The sequence below is a fragment of the Echinops telfairi genome, unplaced genomic scaffold (assembly GCF_000313985.2).
Source record: "Echinops telfairi isolate 266 unplaced genomic scaffold, ASM31398v2 ScPeMD7_7469;HRSCAF=8507_0, whole genome shotgun sequence".
Classification (NCBI taxonomy): Eukaryota; Metazoa; Chordata; class Mammalia; order Afrosoricida; family Tenrecidae; genus Echinops; species Echinops telfairi.
Genome location: NW_022111372.1, coordinates 77460859 through 77480499, shown reverse-complemented (window position 1 = coordinate 77480499; position 19641 = coordinate 77460859). Strand labels below are relative to the sequence as shown.

Here is a 19641-nt window from a genome sequence, read left to right as displayed (position 1 = left end):
TTGAAGATAAACAAGCAGCCATCTAGCTGAGAAGCAACAAAGCCCACATGGAAGAAGCACACCCAGCCTGAGTAATCATGAGGTGTTGATAGGATCAGGCATCAAAGATCCAGAACAAAAAAAACATATAATTGTGAATGAGGGGGACTAGGGAGTAGAGACCCAAAACCCATCTGTAGGCCATTGGACATCCCGTTATAGAAGGGTCGCGGGGAGGAGACGAGAACCAAACAGGGTGCAATGTAGCACCGATGAAACACAACATTCCTCTAGTTCATTAATGCTTCCTCCCCCTCACTATCATGACCCCAATGCCACCTTAACAAATCTGGTTAGATCAGAGCATGTACACAGGTACAGATAAGAACTGGAAACATAGTTTTCTTAAATGCATCTCATAAGAAATCTAGATTTTAGTTTTTTAGTAGTGCTGCTATATGCACCATTGTATGTCAATACAATCTAAATATTCACATTTTCATAATTTCTATCACTAATTGCAGTCCTAGCAGTGAAATTTCTGAGTTAGAATAATGAATTAGTGTTACATCACAGAGAATGTATACCAAGGATTGGCAAGCTGTTTCTAAAACTCCAGATAGTAAATAAGGTTTTATGGGCCATGTTGTATTTCCTAAACTAGTAAAAGAATGCAGGTGTAGACAATATATGCAAATAATGGGAATGACAAGTGGGTCTGGGTGACAGGTGGAATTTAATGGGCCAGTTTGTACAGTCACGCATCACTTAACGCCCACTCAACATCTAATGTGTAAATAAGTTGGAACAGTTAGTCAAATGTTTGTCTTAGTGTGTATTAAACTTTCTATGTGTAAGAAAAAAAACTAAACACTTCCAGATACACTGAAACATCTCTAACAGCAGAGCAGTTAGTAATATATCATACAGAAATAATATTATTTGGTGCACATCACAACATTGTACTTGTCTGTTATTGTGGACCACTGTACCTTGAATTTTCCGTGGCTTTACTGATATTGGGACCATGGACTTTATACATGAGACCACGTGACTTTATTTCATGCTGGACCCACGTAGACAATATGGAATGTTAACTCTCCGTAAAGAAGATCCTTTGTGAGCGGAATTAGTCTGTTTGTTACCCAGGTGTCTTACTTCCCCTTGCACACCTGACGAGCTTGCTCCTGACCTCCCCCGCCTCTCCCACAGGTACGGGCTGGAGTGCCTTTTCCGATACTACAGTTACGGCCTGGAAAAGAAGTTCCGTTTGGACATCTTCAAAGATTTCCAGGAGGAGACCGTGAAGGACTACGAAGCTGGTGAGAGCAGGAGTTGGATCTCCATGGGTCACGATCACAGGGGCCACTTTCCAGACAGACCTGTTTCCCGGGGGACCCGTCCCATTACTGTGCCAGCTCCTCCATGCAGCCAGCTTCTCCACCTCTCTCTGTTCTGCTACAGGACAACTCTATGGGCTGGAGAAGTTCTGGGCCTTCTTGAAATATTCCAAAGCCAAAAACTTGGATATTGACCCCAAACTGCAAGAATACCTCGGCAAATTCCGACGCCTTGAAGACTTCCGAGTGGATGTAAGTGAAACTCTCCCTCACCCCCTTGTGTTCTGAGAAACGAAAAACTACCACAAACCAGAATCTGGGCTCAATTCTGCCATCAACCCAGAGGGACCCTTTACCCCCATGTGGGCCCTAATTGGTTTTTGGTGTTTTGCTTCCATTTGTAAACTGGCAGGTGAGTGTGGAGTTGTTTGGTGATTGTCCCTGCCTCTCTATTGTAAATGAATCGAGACTCCCAAACTGCCAGCGCATCGCCTCTGGCAGCCTTTCCCTCCTGCCTCGCCGTCCACTCACCAGAACCTGGAGGGCCACTTGTGTAGAGTCGGCTGTGAACCACAAGGCCAGCACTTCAGAACCTCCCGTAGTCACAATTTAGTCTTAGAAAGCCGCCGGACCGGTTTTACTCTGCCCTGCAGCATCACTCTGAGTCCAAATCTACTCAATCAATGGCAGACAGTTTAAGTTTTGAGTCTATCTGTAGCGGCACACAGATAGAAACTGAAATATTGTCTGGGCCGGACCAGCCACAGAGGTTTGTGAATTGATTCTCCTCCTCCTTGGAGCTGTGCCTCAACAGTGACATCTAGTGGTGATTGTGGAGTAGTGTGTTCAGTTGATAAAGCCCTTCACGTTTATTTTTTTAAGTGGCCCTTGATGAATGCCTGCTGTGTGCCAAGCTTTGTGTGGGGCACTTTATATTGGTGTCATTTAACACATAGGCAGGGCTTCTTAGAAATGACATAGTGACACAGCTGATAAAGCCTCCGAGTGGGGCTTTGAGAACTTGAAACCTTGGAGGTGGGAGGACACATGGAGAACACCTGTAACGGGCAGGCTTGAGAGCGTGGTTCAGGATGAGCTCAGCCAGTGTATCCGACTTAGTTCCGTGCACTGTGTCAGGCCTGGAGGGGCCCCCAGGAGCATCTGAACCTTCTGAACGGAGGCTTCTCAGCTTAGTGTGTTCTCCTGCACCAGCCAAGTTCCTCAGAAGAGGAGCGGACACATGGATAAGTCTGGGCTTTGGGGTAGATGGCCTGGTTCAAATTGAGTGTCCAGTTCTTAACTGACTCTGGAACCCTGGACAAAATTACACCTTGGGTGTGAATGGTACCCACTAACCGTGGTAACCCCCTTTTTTGCAGCCCCCTATGGGTGAGGAGGGCAACCACAAGCGACACCCAGTGGCAGCAGGAGGTGGCAGCGGTGAGGGCAGAAAGCGGTGCCCTTCCCAGTCTTCCAGCAGGACCACCACCATGATCAGCCAACCGCCCACGCCCCCCACAGGCCAGCCCATCCGGGAAGATGCCAAATGGACAAGCCAGCCTTCAGACACACAGACTTTGGGAAAGTGAACTGCCCTGTCGCCCTGGGGTGAGGGAGAAGGGGGTGGGGTGGGTTAGATGAGATGCCATGCAGGGGTGCCCGGTCCCAGGAGAGGAGACTTCAAAGGGACAGGCCTAGAGTTCTTGGGACAGGCTCTTGTGCTGAGGAGTGGTGTACACACCATGTGGTCTATCAAGAGGCACCCCTCTGGGCAGGAGCTTCCACATATCCCCTCCCTATCCTCTCTCCATGACTCTTCATATCCTAGCTTCTTCGTGGGGGTGGGGGTGGGGGGGAAGGGGGGGGAGATTTTTTTTATATATATATATATATACATATATATATCAAGTTTTAAATTATTGATAGTTCGTCTGGATTACCAAAATCACTCTGCAGCCTGCCCGCGGCTGGTAGGCCGCAACCCTGGTCCCCACCCGCAGCCTCTTCCTGCGTCCCCTCAAGCCAACTATGCAGCCTCAAGAAGGCACTGCGGGCCCGTTGTCCAGCACTGTCCCACAAAGGCTCTGGAAGCACCTGGGCCCCAGGAGCACTGGCCCCATGATCATCAGGGGCTTGCCACCACTGGTGTTCTCTGCCTGCTGTCCCACCCACCACACCCTTCTGCCATCGCCTGGAAGAAGGAAACCAAAGGATTTAAAAGTGGGGTTTGGGGGAAGGTTTCAACCCCTTCCCTACTCCCCTCTTCCCCTTATTTCCTGGCCCAGAGACGCTGCTCATACCAGAAAAGACTATTGAAAGATGATTTACTTTATTTTTCTCTGACCTTTCCATCCTTGTGAAAATGGGGGGTGGGGGGGACAAAAAAAATTTCAACCGTAAAAGACCAAAAAAAAACCCAAAACAAAAACAGAATAAAATCAGAAACACACCCCCAGCCCCCGCCCGCCCCATCCTCCGGAAGTTACGTCTTTCCTCTACCCTCGGTTGTTTTTTGTTGTTGTTCTTGGAAATAATATTTTTTTAAAAGTTGCCTTATTGTGGAGTGGGGATCTGAAATACCCAAATGCCTGTTTTCCTCGCTGGAGTCCGCTCCTGGAGCTCCCACCTTCTCTGGATGTGCCTGGGCTTGGATTGGCTGGACCCTTTCTCTGGACTGAGTTGCATGTGCCACGCCTCCTGGCTGGAGGTGAGAGAGTTGAGGGCGGCTTCCATCCAAGCTGCGCCCGCAATATCCCTGCTGTTGCATCGTCGAAGCTGACGTCCCGTGTCTGTACACTGCTGCCTCTGTTGTGTCCTCACTCTGCTTGCTGTTGTCTCGCACCGGATCCCGTCCTTCCGGGACACCTTGCAACCTACCCTTGGAACCCCAAGGCCAAGTTTGTTTCAGACTGTTGAGAACAGAGTTGGCCTACATCTGGAACACTTGCCCTCCGCTTGAACGTCTCCTCTACCGCAGAGGGGGACTGCACCCCCTGGCAGCTGCGGTGTGGCAGTGTTTATGTGCTGGCCTGAAAGATCTGAGCCTTCCACGAGGCTCTTGTCCCTCACAGAAGGTGGAGAGAGGTGCCATGTCTCCTCCCTCAGGTCTGGTGGGCTCTCCCCCCATATTGTACTCCCTTCTGTGAGCAATCTCTGCCCACCCTCCAGTTGACTCTGCCTGGAAAGAAGGGGTGAGGAGTTGGGGGCTGAGGGGGAACCCTGCCAGCAGCTGAAGCCCTGTGGCAGGAAGGTATATGTGGACATAGAGTATACCTGACTTCTCCAGCCACTAACTGCCTGGGTTGGGCTGTGAGTGACAGTGGAATGGCTGGGGTGTATCCTGTCATCACATGCTAAGGAGGGTGACCAAGGGCTGGCCACACAGACTTTGGGGTGTGTATTGGGTAAAGGCATGACTGCTTGTTTACCCCCAGTGGGAACCAGGCAACAGGAGAGGAGTCTGTGGTCTTGATGCTCAATTGCTGGGAGGTCATTGCCCCTCTCAGATGGTTCTTGTGTTGGGCCCAAAGGTTGGGAGTAGGGGACACGGTCCTAGGCTTGCCTCTGTCTCCAGGGCACATCCCTGCCTTTAGCCTGCACCTGCCCCCAGCTTGGCCCTGCCAGTGGTTAGTGTGTGGGAAACTCCAGCGCTCACAGAAGAAGCCACGGGGGTCAGGTGAGTGAGTGGTCTCGCCAGGACGATGGGATCGAAGGCCTTTCTCTGCCCCACATTATGCCAGACACTGGACTCCTGGGAACCCTTCCATCACTCCCCCTTTCCTGCTTGGGGTCACTCAGCCCTGTACTGTATCCGGCACCACAGAAACCTCAGTACTTGTCCTTGGCTGGGTTTGGGAGCATAAGGAAACAGGCGGGGGGCGGGGGGGCTGTGATCTGGAGTTTGTCTCCAGGTCAGGGGCTGCCATCCTCTCCCTGACTCCCCCTCCCCCTCCAAGAAAAAGCCCCATTGGGGTGGCAAGGTGAGGACTTCATCTCAACTGAGGTGGGGGGAGGGGGGTCCTTTTTCTTTTGGTAACATGTTAGGAGTTGATGTTGCAAAGAGTAGTTTACATCTTCACTTTCTGAAGACACTTGAATTTAGGACCGGCGTATCTGTGACAAGCATGTCAGGAGTGGCGGGCCACCAGGACTTTGCCACTTCACACCCACCAGGAGTCCTCCCTTGGGGGATCCAAGACCTGAAACAGCAACGCCCCGCCCCACATCCCTGTGCTCATCCCAAACCCTTCCAAAGTTGGTCCACGCCAACACGCCCTGTGATCACCAGACACCACCAGGTCTGTGTGCCTCAACCCTGGCCAGGGATAGGTGTTCGTGCCCTCCATGGAATCTGGGGGCAATGCAACACCAGGACAGAAGGGCCCCAGCCTGGGACAGGCGTCATGCTGAGCCTGAAGGTCGGAGTTAGATTTTGTTTTGTTCCATCACAGCTACCCCCTCACCCCACCTCTAAATTTTATGAACGAAAGAAAATAAAGCGGCTCAGAAGACCTTGGAAGGAAGCAAAGAGGCAAGGAAGATGACTTGGGAGGGTCGCAGGGCAAGGCTTGCCAGAATCCTGGTTAGCAATGTGGCTCTATCCTGAAGGGGACCCCAGAGTCTCCTGTGTGCAAGGTCTGGCTCGGCCCGAGCCCCGCGTTCCTTGAGCCGTGTGGATGGCAGAGGCAGAGATGAGGAACGGACAGCCCATTCTCACTGCAGAGGCGAACTGCTCACCTGGCTTTGCAGAGCAGGGCCCGCCTCCCGCTCAGAGTACCTTCTCTTTACCATGTGCTGGGAGATCACATTGAAAAGGACAACAAAATACAGAAAAGGAAATGTGTAAAATACTTGAATGAGCTTGTATTATAACATTAATATTATTGAGAGTATCTGCTTTCCAGGCTGAAGTGATTCATTGAGTATTCTAGTCCTGCTTTAGTCCTTTGTAATTTGTGGTAATTATGCTTTTCTTTTTAATACAAAAAAAATGTATAAAAATAAAAACTTGAAAAGGCAAAATAGTGGCTTGTCTCCCATCTGGGTTTCAGCTGGGGGTGGGGGGAGGCAAGGACGACTCCAGGCAGGGACCTGGTGAGAGCCCTGCTGGGGGTATGGCTCCACGTGGAGCTGCTATGGCTGCTTGTGCAGCCAGGCAGCTTCTGTGGTGTCCTGCATTCCCTCCTCACGGGCTGGGAGGTGGGGGAGCTAGTCCATGCCACGAGACGGACAAGCCATTCTACAAAAGGAGTTGCAGGCCACTGTATACTCTGAACATCGTCTCAGGAGCCAGGAGAGAGTTTGCCTCATTGTGTGGGGAGAACGAACCCTCATCCCGTGATGGGCCCACCTTGTTGCCCCCGAAGGCCCGCTATAGGAGCAGATTCTGAATGTTTTGTCTCTGGCCCAGGATGTGTGATGACAGCACTAAAAGGGAGGTGGCGCCTATTTATCCATTGCTCTGACCAGTCTCCTACGGCCGTCGCCTGAACCGTCCCTAGACTAGCCCTCCAGAGAGTTCATTCACCGGTGCACAGGCACTTCAACACCCCCCACTTCTGATAGCACCCATAGGCCAAAGGTGAGAATGTCCAGGACTCCAGGCTCAACCAAAGGTTACTTGGGAGGAATCGGGCTTCATTCTCTTCTTCACCTTGAAACAGGCCTTGGTGGGTGTGCCCTCTGCACTGACGTGCTAATGGAGAAGGAGATCTAATGAAGTGCAAGGAGACTTTTCCACGCTTCCTCTTACCTGCTGGGAGTTGCAAACTCGTCCTTTTATCTGTCTCCCCATCACAGGGTTTCTCCCTGTTTGATGTAGAAGAGAGAAATCGCCACCCCAGCCCAGGTGCCCACCACAAGCCTCGAATGAAAAGATCTTGGGGAAAAGCGCGTATCCACATTGGCTTATACACTTCTTCCCGAGCCCCGACCCTTCAACATTCCACACAGAATGACTTTCTAAATGTTTATTTGTAGAAATTAGTCATGTACATGAGCTTCCAGCTGTGCAAAGAGCTGTCACAGCGAGGGAGCTTGTTCCACCGAGATGTAACTGGGAGGCGGGGCAGGTCCTCCCGAGCTGGGGGACCATGAGGGGAATGTCATTTTGGGTATCTGCCTGGAGACTTAGCCTATTAAAGTTAAAACTATTTTATGAAACGTGTTTTTCGTGGCAGAAGAGAAGGGAAAGTTCCAAAGTGCATTGTAGTTTGTACAAGAATCGAGTTGATGGGGTGCTCCCCAGTTACACTACTGCTCTTGGGAGCTGCAAGGCACCCCACAGTGCCGAGCTGAGACCAGGAGTAGGGCTGTGTGCTTTCGTTACCCCAGGGGTTTCAGGTAAGATTTCATTACACTTTTGGGGACTCACAGGCGCCGTTTCTACCCTTCCTGGCCCTGCTCCATGGTGGTTACCAAAGGGCACTCAGTTGAATGGCCCCAAAGGCCAGCACTGCTGACCCCTGCTTGGCTTTGGTGTCCACGTAAAGCTGAAGTTGAAGTTTGCTGTTTCCATCTAAGCTGCCGCTCTTGTCTGGCTGGTGTTTCATTTCGGAAGTTTGGGGGGAGGGGGCAGAGCTGAGGCAGGGCCTTCGATACAGGGAGGGGGTAAGGCTGTCAGGGGCTGTGGGGACTGGACTGGCAGGGTCAAAACAGGCTCCCTGTAACCTGCCCAGGCTGTTCTGGCCAAATACAGTACCAGAAAAGCTTCTTATACCATTTGCCCCCCTGCCCTGCGCTGCAAGCTCTCCCTGGGGCCACCTGTCCCACCACAGGTCACAGAGGAGCCCGCCCAGTGCTGGCCTCCATCTTGGGGAATTTTTTTTCTTCCTTAAACCAACCCCTTGTCCCCTACAGGAGTACAGGCTGTCCCTGCTACCTGGAAGTGGTGTTCTACCAACCTGGTGTAAGCAAAAATGAATGGGGAGGCGCAGTTAACCATTTCAGAAAACTTTGGACCCCAAAAGTAAGGTGACCGGATTTTAACGTTGGTAAAGTGGGACACCATTGATAAAACTTATATCCTGGCGAAGTAGCCACATGGCAGCTGAAAACCGTATACCCTAGCTTGTGCATTCTTTCCAAAAATCAGGACTTTTTAAAAACGCCGCGGGACATGGGAAAAATTGTCAAAAATCAGGACTGTCCTGCCAAAAGCGGGACGTCTGGTCACCTTACCCAAAAGTCACCTGCAAAGTGACACAAAACCTAAAGCAGCACTACCGTAGAAGGTTCGGTAAGGTAAACCTATATGACAGAAAGCAGTTCTCGGGGACAGACTGCCAACGCCACTTGGGTGCACGTTGCTGAAGGCTAGTTTTTGTGACACCCGCCCCTCCAAATTGTCAGAAGCCTCCTCCGGATTTTGTTCAGGTGGTGGCTTTTCATGCACGGCTCACTCACTGCCTTCGAGCCAATGCCGGCTCATGGCGGCCCAATGGGACACGGCCGATAACTGCCCCTGTGCATTTCCAAGACGAACTGTGGGGGTAGAAGCAAGGTGAGAAGCAAACCTTGGAAAAGTGGGGATGTGCCGGGGCAGTGGTTCGGGAGAGCCCCGGGCCCGCTTTGCATGCTGTTAAGCGTGCGGCTCTAGGAATCAGTTGTCAGGTGTGCTTGCTAGTCTCGGGCTGGTGCTCACTCACTGCTAAGGGGCAGTAGCAGTGGCATTAGGGCCGGCCCTCACTTCATCTTTGGGGAGTCTGGGATACTCTCAGAGAGTGGGGTGAGGCCCAGCAGCAGGACGTGTCTCTCGTATGCTTTGGTCTGCTTAAACAGCGTGTCAGTCCCGTGGAGGTGGTCTAGCACTCCCAGCACCCCATAGCACTGGGTGAACCTGGTGGAGAGAGAGGTAGGGGTGGTGGGGTCAGGCGGGAAGACTGGGGAACAGGCTCTATTTCCTGGGGGCTTAAGGCACTTCCAAGCCCTCGTACCCACCGCCATCCTGACTACCTGCATCAGAGTAACTTGGGGGCTAAGAAAGGTGTTGGCTCCTGAGGCTCCCCCAGCCCTGCCAAATCTGGAGCCGTCTTCTGGCACCCCCATCCCCAGGTGATTCTGATGCAGGTTTGAGGACCCTGGCAGAGCTGGGCTCGTTTCTGCATCATTTGCGTGAAACACACTGAAGTGCTGATTTCCCGGCCCTCCCCTCCCAATGGTTGGGTTCGGGTGAGCGGGTACCAGGGGGGCACTGACCATGCCTGGGGGCAAAGGCTTTCAGAGAGTCCGGTTAGGGCTGGCCTGGACATAGGCACGGGTCCGAAGAGAGTGGCTATAGTTCACGTTAGATACTTGAAAGGGGGTGGGGGGGACTGGGGACCAGGCTACATTTCCTGGGGGCTTAAGGCTTAAGCCCACAATCCACATAAAGGTTAAGAAGCCCCAGTTACAGGAGGACCCAACGGGGGAAAAGGACGAGGGGAAAAGACAAGGTGCTCTGGGTCCGGTGTGGTCCTGTTTCTCCCCTGCAGAGGTCCCTGCCCTCAGTGGCACCCACTATTACCTCCCAGCAGAAGCCCCAGGAGAGAGGGTGGTGGCCTTACTTGAGATGGTGGTAGTCGTGGAATTCAGGTGAAGGCAGGAACGGGAGGTGGTAGCCGCAGTGGGAGATGGTGGTGGTGATGAGGGCCAAGGAGAACCATATGGTGATGGATGACAAGTGGGAACCCATTACTAGGGGACCCAGGACAGGTGGCAGCATATTGGACACCTGCAAAGAGAAAGATGGTTGAAGGCAGGACACAAGGTGATAGAATTCATGTGGGTGCCCCCTTGGCCTGAGGAGTACCCGGAAGACTCCTCGGGGCAGCTCTGGAGAAGCTGAGAGGGTTTCAGTATGCCGATGTGTTGAAGACTTGTTCATCCTTAACTTTGGACAAGTTCGTACACAAGCCTCCACTTTGCCATTAGCATGACCTCTAAAGAGGTCCTCTCTGTCACCCTTAGCCCCTCCACCGCACATCCGACAGAAGGAAGCCCTGCCCGGCCTGCGCCAGCCTCACAACTCTTCCTGGGCTTGCACCCCTGTGGCAGCCAGTGTCCATCTGCTTCGCTGCGGGCCTGCCTCTCGAGGCCCCTCCAGAGGACCACGCATGAATGAAAGCACCCTGGGCTGCTGAAAGGACAAATGTGTCAACAGAAGGATGGCCAGAATGCTCTTCAGAGCAAGGACGGCGAGATTTTGTCTCACCTCCTTTCGACTTGATGTCAGGCGAGGCCAGCCCCTGGAGAAACACAGCAGGCTTGGTAGAGGTGTGCGGGGGAGGTGCACACGTGATGGCCTGCCATCTAGCAGAGTGTCGTATATGTGTTGTCAGCAAGATGTGGTGAGTGAGTGTGGGTCCCCTGCCCTTTGCCTTTGGGGAGGGTGGATTGTGACTCACCAAGTGCTCTACAGGGTGGGCATAGAGCGAGACCACACCAACGGGGGCTGTCCACTCGTGGTGTTTCTTGTGGATCTTCTTGTAGAGAGCTGGGTGGTGAAAGAGCCTGGAACATGGAGGCAAAATCGTTTCTTTGCAACGCCCCTCCTCACTCCCCCAACCATACCATGCAAAGCCCTATGACTCAACCCTGCCACAGCTTGGAACTCCCAGCCCCAGCCCCAGCCCCAGCTTTGAAGCTGCATGTATATCTGCTGTGAAACAGGGAGGGGGGGTGTGTTACATGCCCAGAAAGGGTTTAACATGGAAAAGCACAGGGAACACCCTGCATCACACAAGCGGAGAAGGTGCTTTTCTGTGTACTCCCTAGCTGTCCCAAGTGGTCAGTGTGAGTTAAGTCCTTGTGGGAGGCACTTGTGGCCAGGGGATGCTGGTCCTACACCTGCAATCCAGGGAGCCCTGGGGTGGCTGTGCTCACCGGTGTGAGTAGTAGAACATGACTTCTTCCACCAGGGTGAAGATGACCAGCTCCAGGAGGAACCAGTGGAAGGTGGGCAGCTCTCGGCGGCACGGGTCTCCCCACCACTTGAGGAAGGGGTAGAGGGCGATCACGATGGGCAGAGAGATCACGAACTGATTGAAGAGAACGGCCCGGAGGGCCTGGCGTAGTTTCACAGGGTCCACCTGTCCGAGAGGAGGGAGATGGGTAAGAGTGTGAGAAGTCAGACTACTGCCTATTGTCCCTTCTAGAAAGCAGGCTGCCCTGTGCCCACTTGAGGTAGATGCTGGGAGAGAGGGCTGGTCAGCCCTGGGTTGCCAAGCAGCTCAGGTTTGGAACCCTTGCAGTAACGAGGTCCAGGGTATTGGGTGAATGAGTAATGCCTTTAGAAACCCCTCCCTTCAGAAACTTCCCTCCAAGCAACCTTCTCCGCCCTGGTTCTGGGTGGGCGTGTGTGTGTGTGTGCGCGTAATGCTACTCTCCTCATTTCTCTGACCAGATGGGAGCAGAGAGATCACTTGGGAGTTGGTAAGGCCCCACGTACTCCTGCAAGATCTCTCGGGGACCATAAGGTGTTGGGAGAAGGCAGTGGACTCTCCAACTAATATTCCAGTCCAGCCCTCCAGCCCTCCGCATGCTGACACCAAGGTCCTTTGCTGACCAGCCCAGCCCAGCCCCCAGCTGGAAGAAGGAAGTGAGCCAGGGAGTTGCCTGTCTAGTTACGGACTCACTTCATGTGACCTGGTTTTCACGGCAGAGCTATGGGGATGGGGACCTGCCTGAGATCCCTTCAGGGTCCAGTGTTGAGAGCTGGCTTCAGCTCTCTCATTGGACCTCAGTACTGCCGTGTTTCCCTGAGAACCAGTCACCATTGACCCTTGGCTTTCTCAGAACACGCCAGCTCCACAGAATCTCTTCACAACCACAGGTCATTTGCCGGGTCCTAATGAACTCCCTGAGAGTTGGCCAGGAGGGATTTCTCCCTGAGCTCCCTCAGCAAGTTGCATGGGAGCTACGTGCAGAGTGGCCCCAGATGAGAGACCTTCCTCTTCCTCCAGCCTTTCCGGACCTTACATGTGTTAACTGACTTCGGAATTCGCTCTTCACTCCTTGGGATGCAATACATCTGGCTAGCCCAACCGGAAAGCACGTGTAAGGCAAAGGCACAACTTCTGGAAACCTTAACCAGGATGGAGTTGTATCTATTTATTCCTGATATGGACTGAGTGCCCGCTCAGTGGATAAGGGGCTTCACAATGTTCTTGGGAAAATGGAACTAAATGAGAATAGAATTCTGCCAACATGATTGGCATTCCTGTGTGGACAGCAGGAAGTCCTGCCTGCACCGTTGGGTGCCCGCCAGCTGCTCGCCGGGAGCTAGCCGCTTCTCTGAAGAAAGAGGTCCTGGAAACCCCTCTGGGGGGCTCTGTTGAGTAGCCCCAATGGCGGCGGGTTTCGTTGGGTTAGAGTTTGGTTTTATTTAGCAGACTGTGTTCTAGGCTCTGTGAATCGAGCAATGGGTAAAACAAAAAGACTCTTGTCTCCATGGAATTTGCATTCCGTGACACAAGATTACTCAAAAAAAAAGGGATGACAAATGATAAAAACTGCAAGCATTTTCCAAGTATGTAACAAAGAGAAGTAAGTCCTGATACATAGTACAATGTGGGGGAACCTTGAAAACAGCTGAGTGAAATGTTTGTCACAAAAGGATAAATACTGCAGAAGCCCACTAACATACAGTCTCTAGAACGGGCATGCACAGAGATCAAAAGTTTAGTAGTAATCGTTAACAGAACCGGCGGGGGTGCTAAGGAAGCCATTGAGCTTCTGTTACCAAAGACGCATTGCCTATGAATCATTTCTGATCCGACTCATAGCAGCCCTATAGGACAGGGTAGACCTGCCCATGGGGCGTCCAAGGCAGCATGAACCTCTGTGGAAGCCGATTGACACATCTTGTTCCTTTGAGGCAGCCAGCCAGTGGGCTTTAAGAGATTGCATGTTTCTGTGACACTGACGGAAAACTGCAGGAGCTTGGCAAGTGTTCTGTTGCCTTGGTATCACAACTTAAAATATATACATTTGTACCTGAGAGGGTTTCGATAAGTTCATGGGTAAGACTTGAAAGATAATGGAATTTTCCTCCGAACTTTTTGAAGCTTCTTTGCATTGGAAAGGGTTCCTGTGCTTTGGAATTACAACAATAGAGGCGTGAGATGATGGTGACTGGACCTTCCTGGTAGCAAGAGAGGTGTGAGAATTGGTTGGCATTTGGACCTGTTTTGAAAACAGAAGCAGGAAGTTTTCTGAGCAGATTGGGTTTGGTGCCTGAGAGGAAGCAAGGAGGCGAGGCTGGCTCCATGGTTTTTGTCCTGAGCAGCAGGAAGGGTGAGACCGCATCGACTCCGATTGGGAAGGGTGTGAGTGGGAAGTCTTTTGGTGGGGGGACCAAGTTCCGTTGTGGACATGTTGGAGATGTACAGTAGAGAGCCAAGAGCCCATATCAAGTAGGTGGGTTGGTGTTTGAGCCCAGAGTTCAGGAGACAAATGTCAGGGTTGTTGCCATATAGATGGTAGAAGTCACGATTGAAATCTCGGTTGAGAAGAACCAGCAGCTGAGACTGGGAAGGAGGAACCAGTGAAAGCAGAGAAACAGGAGAGCGAGCTGTCTTAGAAGCCAAGTGAAGAGAATCCGCCCAGGACCGGGGAGTGAGCCGCTGTGCAAACGCTCCTGGAAGGCTACGAAGACCAGGATTGAGACTGGCTCACGGGTGACCGTGCCGCGAGAAAGACTGGTCGAAGGCTGCAGCCCGACAGGAGCAAGGTTAGAGAGAAAACTCGCCACACCAAACTCACTGCCATCGAGGCAATGCTGACTCACAGCGGCCCCGTGGGCTTCCGAGACTGACTGTTCAGTCAGAATAGAAAGCCCTGTCAAAACCATCAGCAGCTCGGCAGGAGAAAGACTGGGCTTTCTACTCCCATAACCAGTTACAGTTACTACCCCACCAGGGCTCCCGTAGATTATAGAGAAGGTGAGATAAAGTTCTTGCGGTTATTTTAAGAGATGGGGTAGTTTTATGGTACCTGGAACTTACTGTCAAAGGGTTAAGCCAAAAATTAGAGATGTACATATTTATATTTTGATACACGATGCTTTGGCTAGCAACCACTGAGACGGCACCTCCCTGACTCCACTCACAGGGACAACTTGCTGCCTGGTCCTGAACCAGCCCCATGACCAACTGTAGATGGGACAGTGTCAGAGCAAGCAAATATGCTAACATTTTTTCATTCAATATATCTTAAGTGTTGGGGAAATGTGTGTTTGGAATTTTTCATCATCACGAAATAGTGGGTGACAAAAACGAAGGAACGGGATTGGGAACTCTAGACAGCTCCTCCCAGAGCTGTGACGGAAAGGAGAGAAAAATGGATGTTAGGTGCGAGTGGTCGAAGGAGGCCTGGTGGGGCTAGAGGTTAGGCGCTGGGCTGCTAACCGCAGGCGCGGCCACTCTAACCCACGGACTGCTCTGCCCACCACTTGTCCGTCAGTTTGTCACACTGCGGTGGCTTGGGTGTGGCTATGATTCTGGAAGCTGTCACAGGTATCTGAAAGGCCAGCAGGATCACCCAGTGAGAACACGTTTTAGAGGGGCGTCCAGACTCAGAGCAGACACTGCAAAAGGACTCTGCTCCTTTTTCGGAGGAAGAAGCCACTGACAACCTATTTGCACTTGAACTGTGGTTCTGGAGAAGAAGACTGAACGTATCATTGACTTCTAAAAGGACAAACAAATCTGTCTTTGAAGAAGTAAAGTCAGAGTGCTCCTTAGAAGTGAGGATAGCATGACGTTGTCATACAGATGAGGGGTGCCCCCTCACCCACACAAAATGGAACTGCACTGGGTGAGCAGAGCTTTCAAAGTATGCATTTTCCCCACTAAGCGAGCATCGAGCAACTTATTCTGGATTAGTGCACCCAGTGGTGTTACCTGGAAAGGTTCTCTCTGGTCACAGTGAGTTTTTTGTAAAAGCAGTTTCGTTTGAACCTTGTTTTTTTGTGATGGCTGATTGAAGAGAACAGCGTACAGCTGTGAAATTCCGTTTCCTTCTTGGGAAAAATGCTGCAGAAACTGTTGTGATGTTGAACACAGCTTACAATGGAAAAAACTCAAGTGTCTGAGTGGCTTTCTCATTTCATAAAAGGTGAAATGTCAAGTGATGACACCCGTTAACGTCCCGAACAAACAAAAACGTCGGTTCACGGTGCATTTGGAGTCATCCCAGCAGGTCAGACGGTTAATCGAGCTTTCTATGTAGAGGTTCTGGAAAGATTGTGTAACAGTGTGCGACAAAACAGGTCTGATTTGTGGCAGACGGGGGAATGGGTTTGTCACCACGACAATGCACCTGCTCATGCAGCCATCTCAATGCGTCAGTTTTTGGCAAAAAAGCTGCATGCACCTTGCCCCACGGACCTTACTCACCTGACCTTGAGCCATGGGACTTCTTTTTGTTTCTGTAAATGACATGAATGGACAGCAATTTGACAACGTAGAGAGGTGCTGTCAGCCATCCAAACAGATGAGTTTGAAAAATGTTTCCAAGAATGGAATTTCAGATTTGACAAACAAATGTATCAAGTGTAATGGAGAGTGTTTTGAAGGTGATAGAGTTGTTTTGTTAAAAAAATTTAAATACATAGCTTTGAAAAAAAATCTGGTTTTTTGGTGGGGGTACGTACCCCCTTTGTACTTTGGCCATATTGGCAGGAGAGCCCAGTCCCTGGAGACCAGCTGTCATGTTGGTAAAGAGGAGGGCAGTGAAAAAGAGGGAGGGCCCCGGCCAGGACTCGCACCGTGGCTGCATCAGTGGACTCAGGCCTGGGGACAGTTGTGAGGCTGGCCCAGGACCGGCAGGGCTTCCTTCTGTTGTGCCCAGGGTTGTGGTGGGTTGGAGCTGACTCTATGGCACCTAACAACAACAGTCACGCCTCGCAGGAGAAAGTGAGGCTGTCTGTAGAGATTTACAGTCTCAGAAACCCTAAGGAGCAGTTCTCCTCCTGTAAGGTTGCTATCGATCGGAATGGGCGTGGTAGCGATGGAGGAGTGGATATAGCAAGGGAAATCGTGGTTTGTATTTTTAAGTGGGGGAACTTACAGCACACGTGTAATAATCCACCAGAGGAATCAATGCGAGAGAAGGGAAGAGAGGATGGTACTTTTTGATATACAAGAAAGAGCAGGTAAGAGGTGAGGGGGTCAGATGGAGACACTGGCTATAGATAGGAGCAAGGGAGCATTCACCTGGCACCAGGTGAAAGAGCATGTGTGGTGTATAGGTGCTGTTGGTAGGCAGTAGCTGTGGGAATGTGTGAAAGCGCTCTTCTTGCTTCTGCTTCCTCAGCCAAGTGGGCGTGAGGTAACCCTGTGTGAGGGAGGTCCGGAGACGGTGGAGGAGATTTGCGAAGCAGGAGGCAGCAGGATCAATTCATCCACAAAGATGGATGAGAAACCTGAGCAGGCTATGGGCAGAATCCACGCCCCCCTTGCAGATGTGCTCCTCATGCTTTCGACCAGCGATGGCCAAAACCTGTGGCAGACCCTTCCTACTTGGGCGTGCACCTGCGCGTCCCCACGAGGGACAGTCTAGAGTGAGTCAGATGAGGTGAGCCCGGGCTCTGTGTCCTCATAGCAACCCAACCTGACCCCGTCACTCCGCCTTTCTGAGCCTCCACGTCTGCAAAATGCGACAAGACCCTCCGCTTGTCGCTCTCCAGTCTCATAGACGGTGCTGTAGATGCGAACTGATGTTCTTGCGAGCTGTGTAGCCTCGCCTCTCAGCCCAGAGCGTGAGCCCAGGACTCAGAGAGGCCCGAGTTTGAATCACGGCTCCACCCGTATCATCTCCATTGGCCCACGGAACGTTCCGTTTCCTCATATGAACAATGACAGAGGTTACGTATGGTCCTTGGCCTTGAAGAAGAAAGCATGCAGTCAATGATGCGTGCTAAAGAGATCACTGTGATCTGACAAAGGTTCTAAGAGCCACACATTGGCTTTGGCATACGAGAGAGACCCCAACCCCAGGCTTGCTGAGTTGGGCCCAGGGGAATTTCTTGCTGGCTGGCAGCCCTGACAAAGGCCTGGGTCAGGAGCAGTTTGCGCTCCGTTCTGCCCTTCTGGGGTGCGAAGCTGCAACAAAATGCCCTGAGAGCTGAGGCGATTCACCCAGCGAGGATTAACGTACATGTCTACGTATGCATGGATGTATGCATCTGTCTAGGAAAGGGCTAGAGGTAGTTTAGATGGAGCGATGGAAAGAACTGGGGTTGTAGAATCAACGTTTTCCTTCTTGTTTCACAAAAGGCTCCTGAGGTGGGCAGAGCACCCACTGACCCGTGGGGCTCAGGGAGCAGTGGGCCCTCCTCTGGGCGCAGTGTAAGTTGGAGATGTGTACACTAGCTGTCGAGTCAGTTCCGACTTATAGCAACCTTGTGTACAACAAACAACACAGCCTGGTCCTGCGCCATCTGCACAGTCCTGCCGATGTTCCAGCCCACGGTTGCAGCCACAGGGTCAATCCATCTCATCTAGGGCCCTCTTTTATGCTGACCTGCTTTACCAAACACGATGTCCTCCAGGGAGAAGGCCTCCTGGTGACATGTCTCCAACCTCACTTCCAAGGAGCGTTCTGGATGCCCCTCTTCCAACACCCATTTGTTTTTTCTTCTGAAATTCCATGGTCTGGTCCGTATTCTTCCCCGACACCTTCCTTCGAAGGCATCATTTCTTCTTCCGTCTGTCTTCGTCATTGTCCAGTCACTCCAGGAATATGAAGCGCTGAAAATACCATGGCTTGGTCAGGCACACCTTAGTTCTCAAAGAGACATCTTCGCTTTGGGACACTTTTTTTTTTCACACTGGACAGCGCTTTATTGACACACACAGGCCCCACAGGGGAATCCAGGCCAGCCCACGCCTGCTGGACAGTCACTCCCTGAGGGAGGGGCCCCATAGGAGCAAAAAAACCGAGGGGGCCAGCAAGTGCTCTGGCCCTGGCCACACCTCGGCCTCACGGAGAGCAAGGGGTACACATTCAGTTGGCCTGTGTGGCCATGGCCTCATGGGGGAGCACGTAGTAGTCGTGGGCGTACATCAGCACCGCCACTGGCTGCCCGATGATGAGAGTCAGCCATACCACTGTGTTGCCATACTGGCCCATGATGAAGTGGCTGGTGAGCCATGCCAGAGGGACCTGTGCCGTCATGCCTGTGAAGGCCCAGAGCTGGAACAGTGCAGAGGGACGCTCACCAGGTACTCATGGAAGAAAGCCAAGGCCAGGAACATGCCTGTCCTAGCAGTCCTCTTGCCGGACCCACAGTGGAGCATGGGCTTGTAGAAGTGTCCGATGCACCACTTGTGGACGGGGATGTTCCAGTTCTGCCAGAAGCAGCTGACGGACCAGTCCCGATACAACTCTTGGTCTCCAAATCTCATGAGCTCAGCCCCCAGGTTCAGGCAGGAGTGGAAGAGCCAGTAGAAGAAAAGGAGCCAGATGAGGAGGTTGGCGACAGCCAGCTTCGGGAGGCGCTAGACGATGCGGGAGTAATCCATGTCCTTGAAGGGCTTCATGGAGTTCTGGATGGTGGGCACCATCCACTGCTAGATCAGCCCCACCTGGAGCTGCAAGAGGAAGAGCATCTCCAGGAGCCGCGCAGCTGGAAGTGTTTCCGGATCCGGGGGCAGCTGGAAAGTTGAGTTCTTAACACAGGGTGGAGGCAAAGAGAAAGTAGTAAAGGTCTCCGTGGGTCAGCTTGTCGGGGTAACTCACGGCGGGCTGTCCAGCAGCCCCATTGGCTCGCTTGTCGCCAGAGGCCGTGAGCTGGGCCCTTTGCTCGCGGCACCACTTGTTCACGTCCCGGTAGAAGCGCTTGAGGAAGAGGATGGTGTATACCACCAGTGCCACCACTGAGCCCACTGGTGTGATGGTGTCCACCAGGATGGCCACGGCGGCCGGCAGGCAGAGGGCAGTGGCCAGATTGGCCACATGCAGCAGCAGCCCCGCCTCCTCGCTCAGGGCTCCCACTGCCAAATGTTTCTCAATCTGGAACCCAGCCAGAGCGATGACTGGCCACAGTAACCAGGCACAGGGCTGGCCAGCTGTAGGGGTCCTTCAAGAACAAAGAGACCACCTGGATGGGGTCTACCGGATGCCATACTTAATGAGGTTTTCAGAAAACAGCCTCGTGTTGCTCAAGACCAGCCTCACCACCCACCGGTTCAGGATGCCTCGGTAGTTGCTGAAGCCACTGTCGGAAAGAGCAAGGACCCCTGCAGGTGGTGGCAGCTCAGCTTCCGGGGCCGCTGCGCAGCCCGGCGCTAAGGTCCTTGCCGGCTCCGGAGCGTCCCCGCGGGCGTGTCCCGATCCTCCT

General features: G+C 52.4%; 2 protein-coding genes across 5 annotated transcripts in view; one reads left to right on the top strand and one right to left on the bottom strand.

The window, feature by feature from the left end:
• The window catches only part of LARP1 (La ribonucleoprotein 1, translational regulator), a 64997-nt gene extending 61838 nt beyond the window's left edge, over nucleotides 1-3159 (top strand). For all 4 annotated transcript variants that reach the window (XM_030888644.2, XM_045284645.1, XM_045284643.1 and 1 more), the window contains 3 exons: nucleotides 1192-1301; nucleotides 1444-1571; nucleotides 2699-3159. In XM_030888644.2, the coding sequence (XP_030744504.1) occupies nucleotides 1192-1301; nucleotides 1444-1571; nucleotides 2699-2908 (448 nt within the window). In that variant the 3' untranslated portion in view covers nucleotides 2909-3159. The remainder of the gene's footprint in view (nucleotides 1-1191; nucleotides 1302-1443; nucleotides 1572-2698) is intronic.
• A 5272-nt stretch (nucleotides 3160-8431) lies between these two features.
• Nucleotides 8432-19641, bottom strand: part of FAXDC2 (fatty acid hydroxylase domain containing 2) — a 45204-nt gene continuing 33994 nt past the window's right edge. The window contains exons 6-9 of the mRNA XM_004696748.2: nucleotides 11181-11386; nucleotides 10703-10808; nucleotides 9863-10029; nucleotides 8432-9156 (exon numbers count right to left, since the gene is read on the bottom strand). Coding sequence (XP_004696805.1) covers nucleotides 9003-9156; nucleotides 9863-10029; nucleotides 10703-10808; nucleotides 11181-11386 — 633 coding nt within the window. The 3' untranslated portion in view covers nucleotides 8432-9002. The remainder of the gene's footprint in view (nucleotides 9157-9862; nucleotides 10030-10702; nucleotides 10809-11180; nucleotides 11387-19641) is intronic.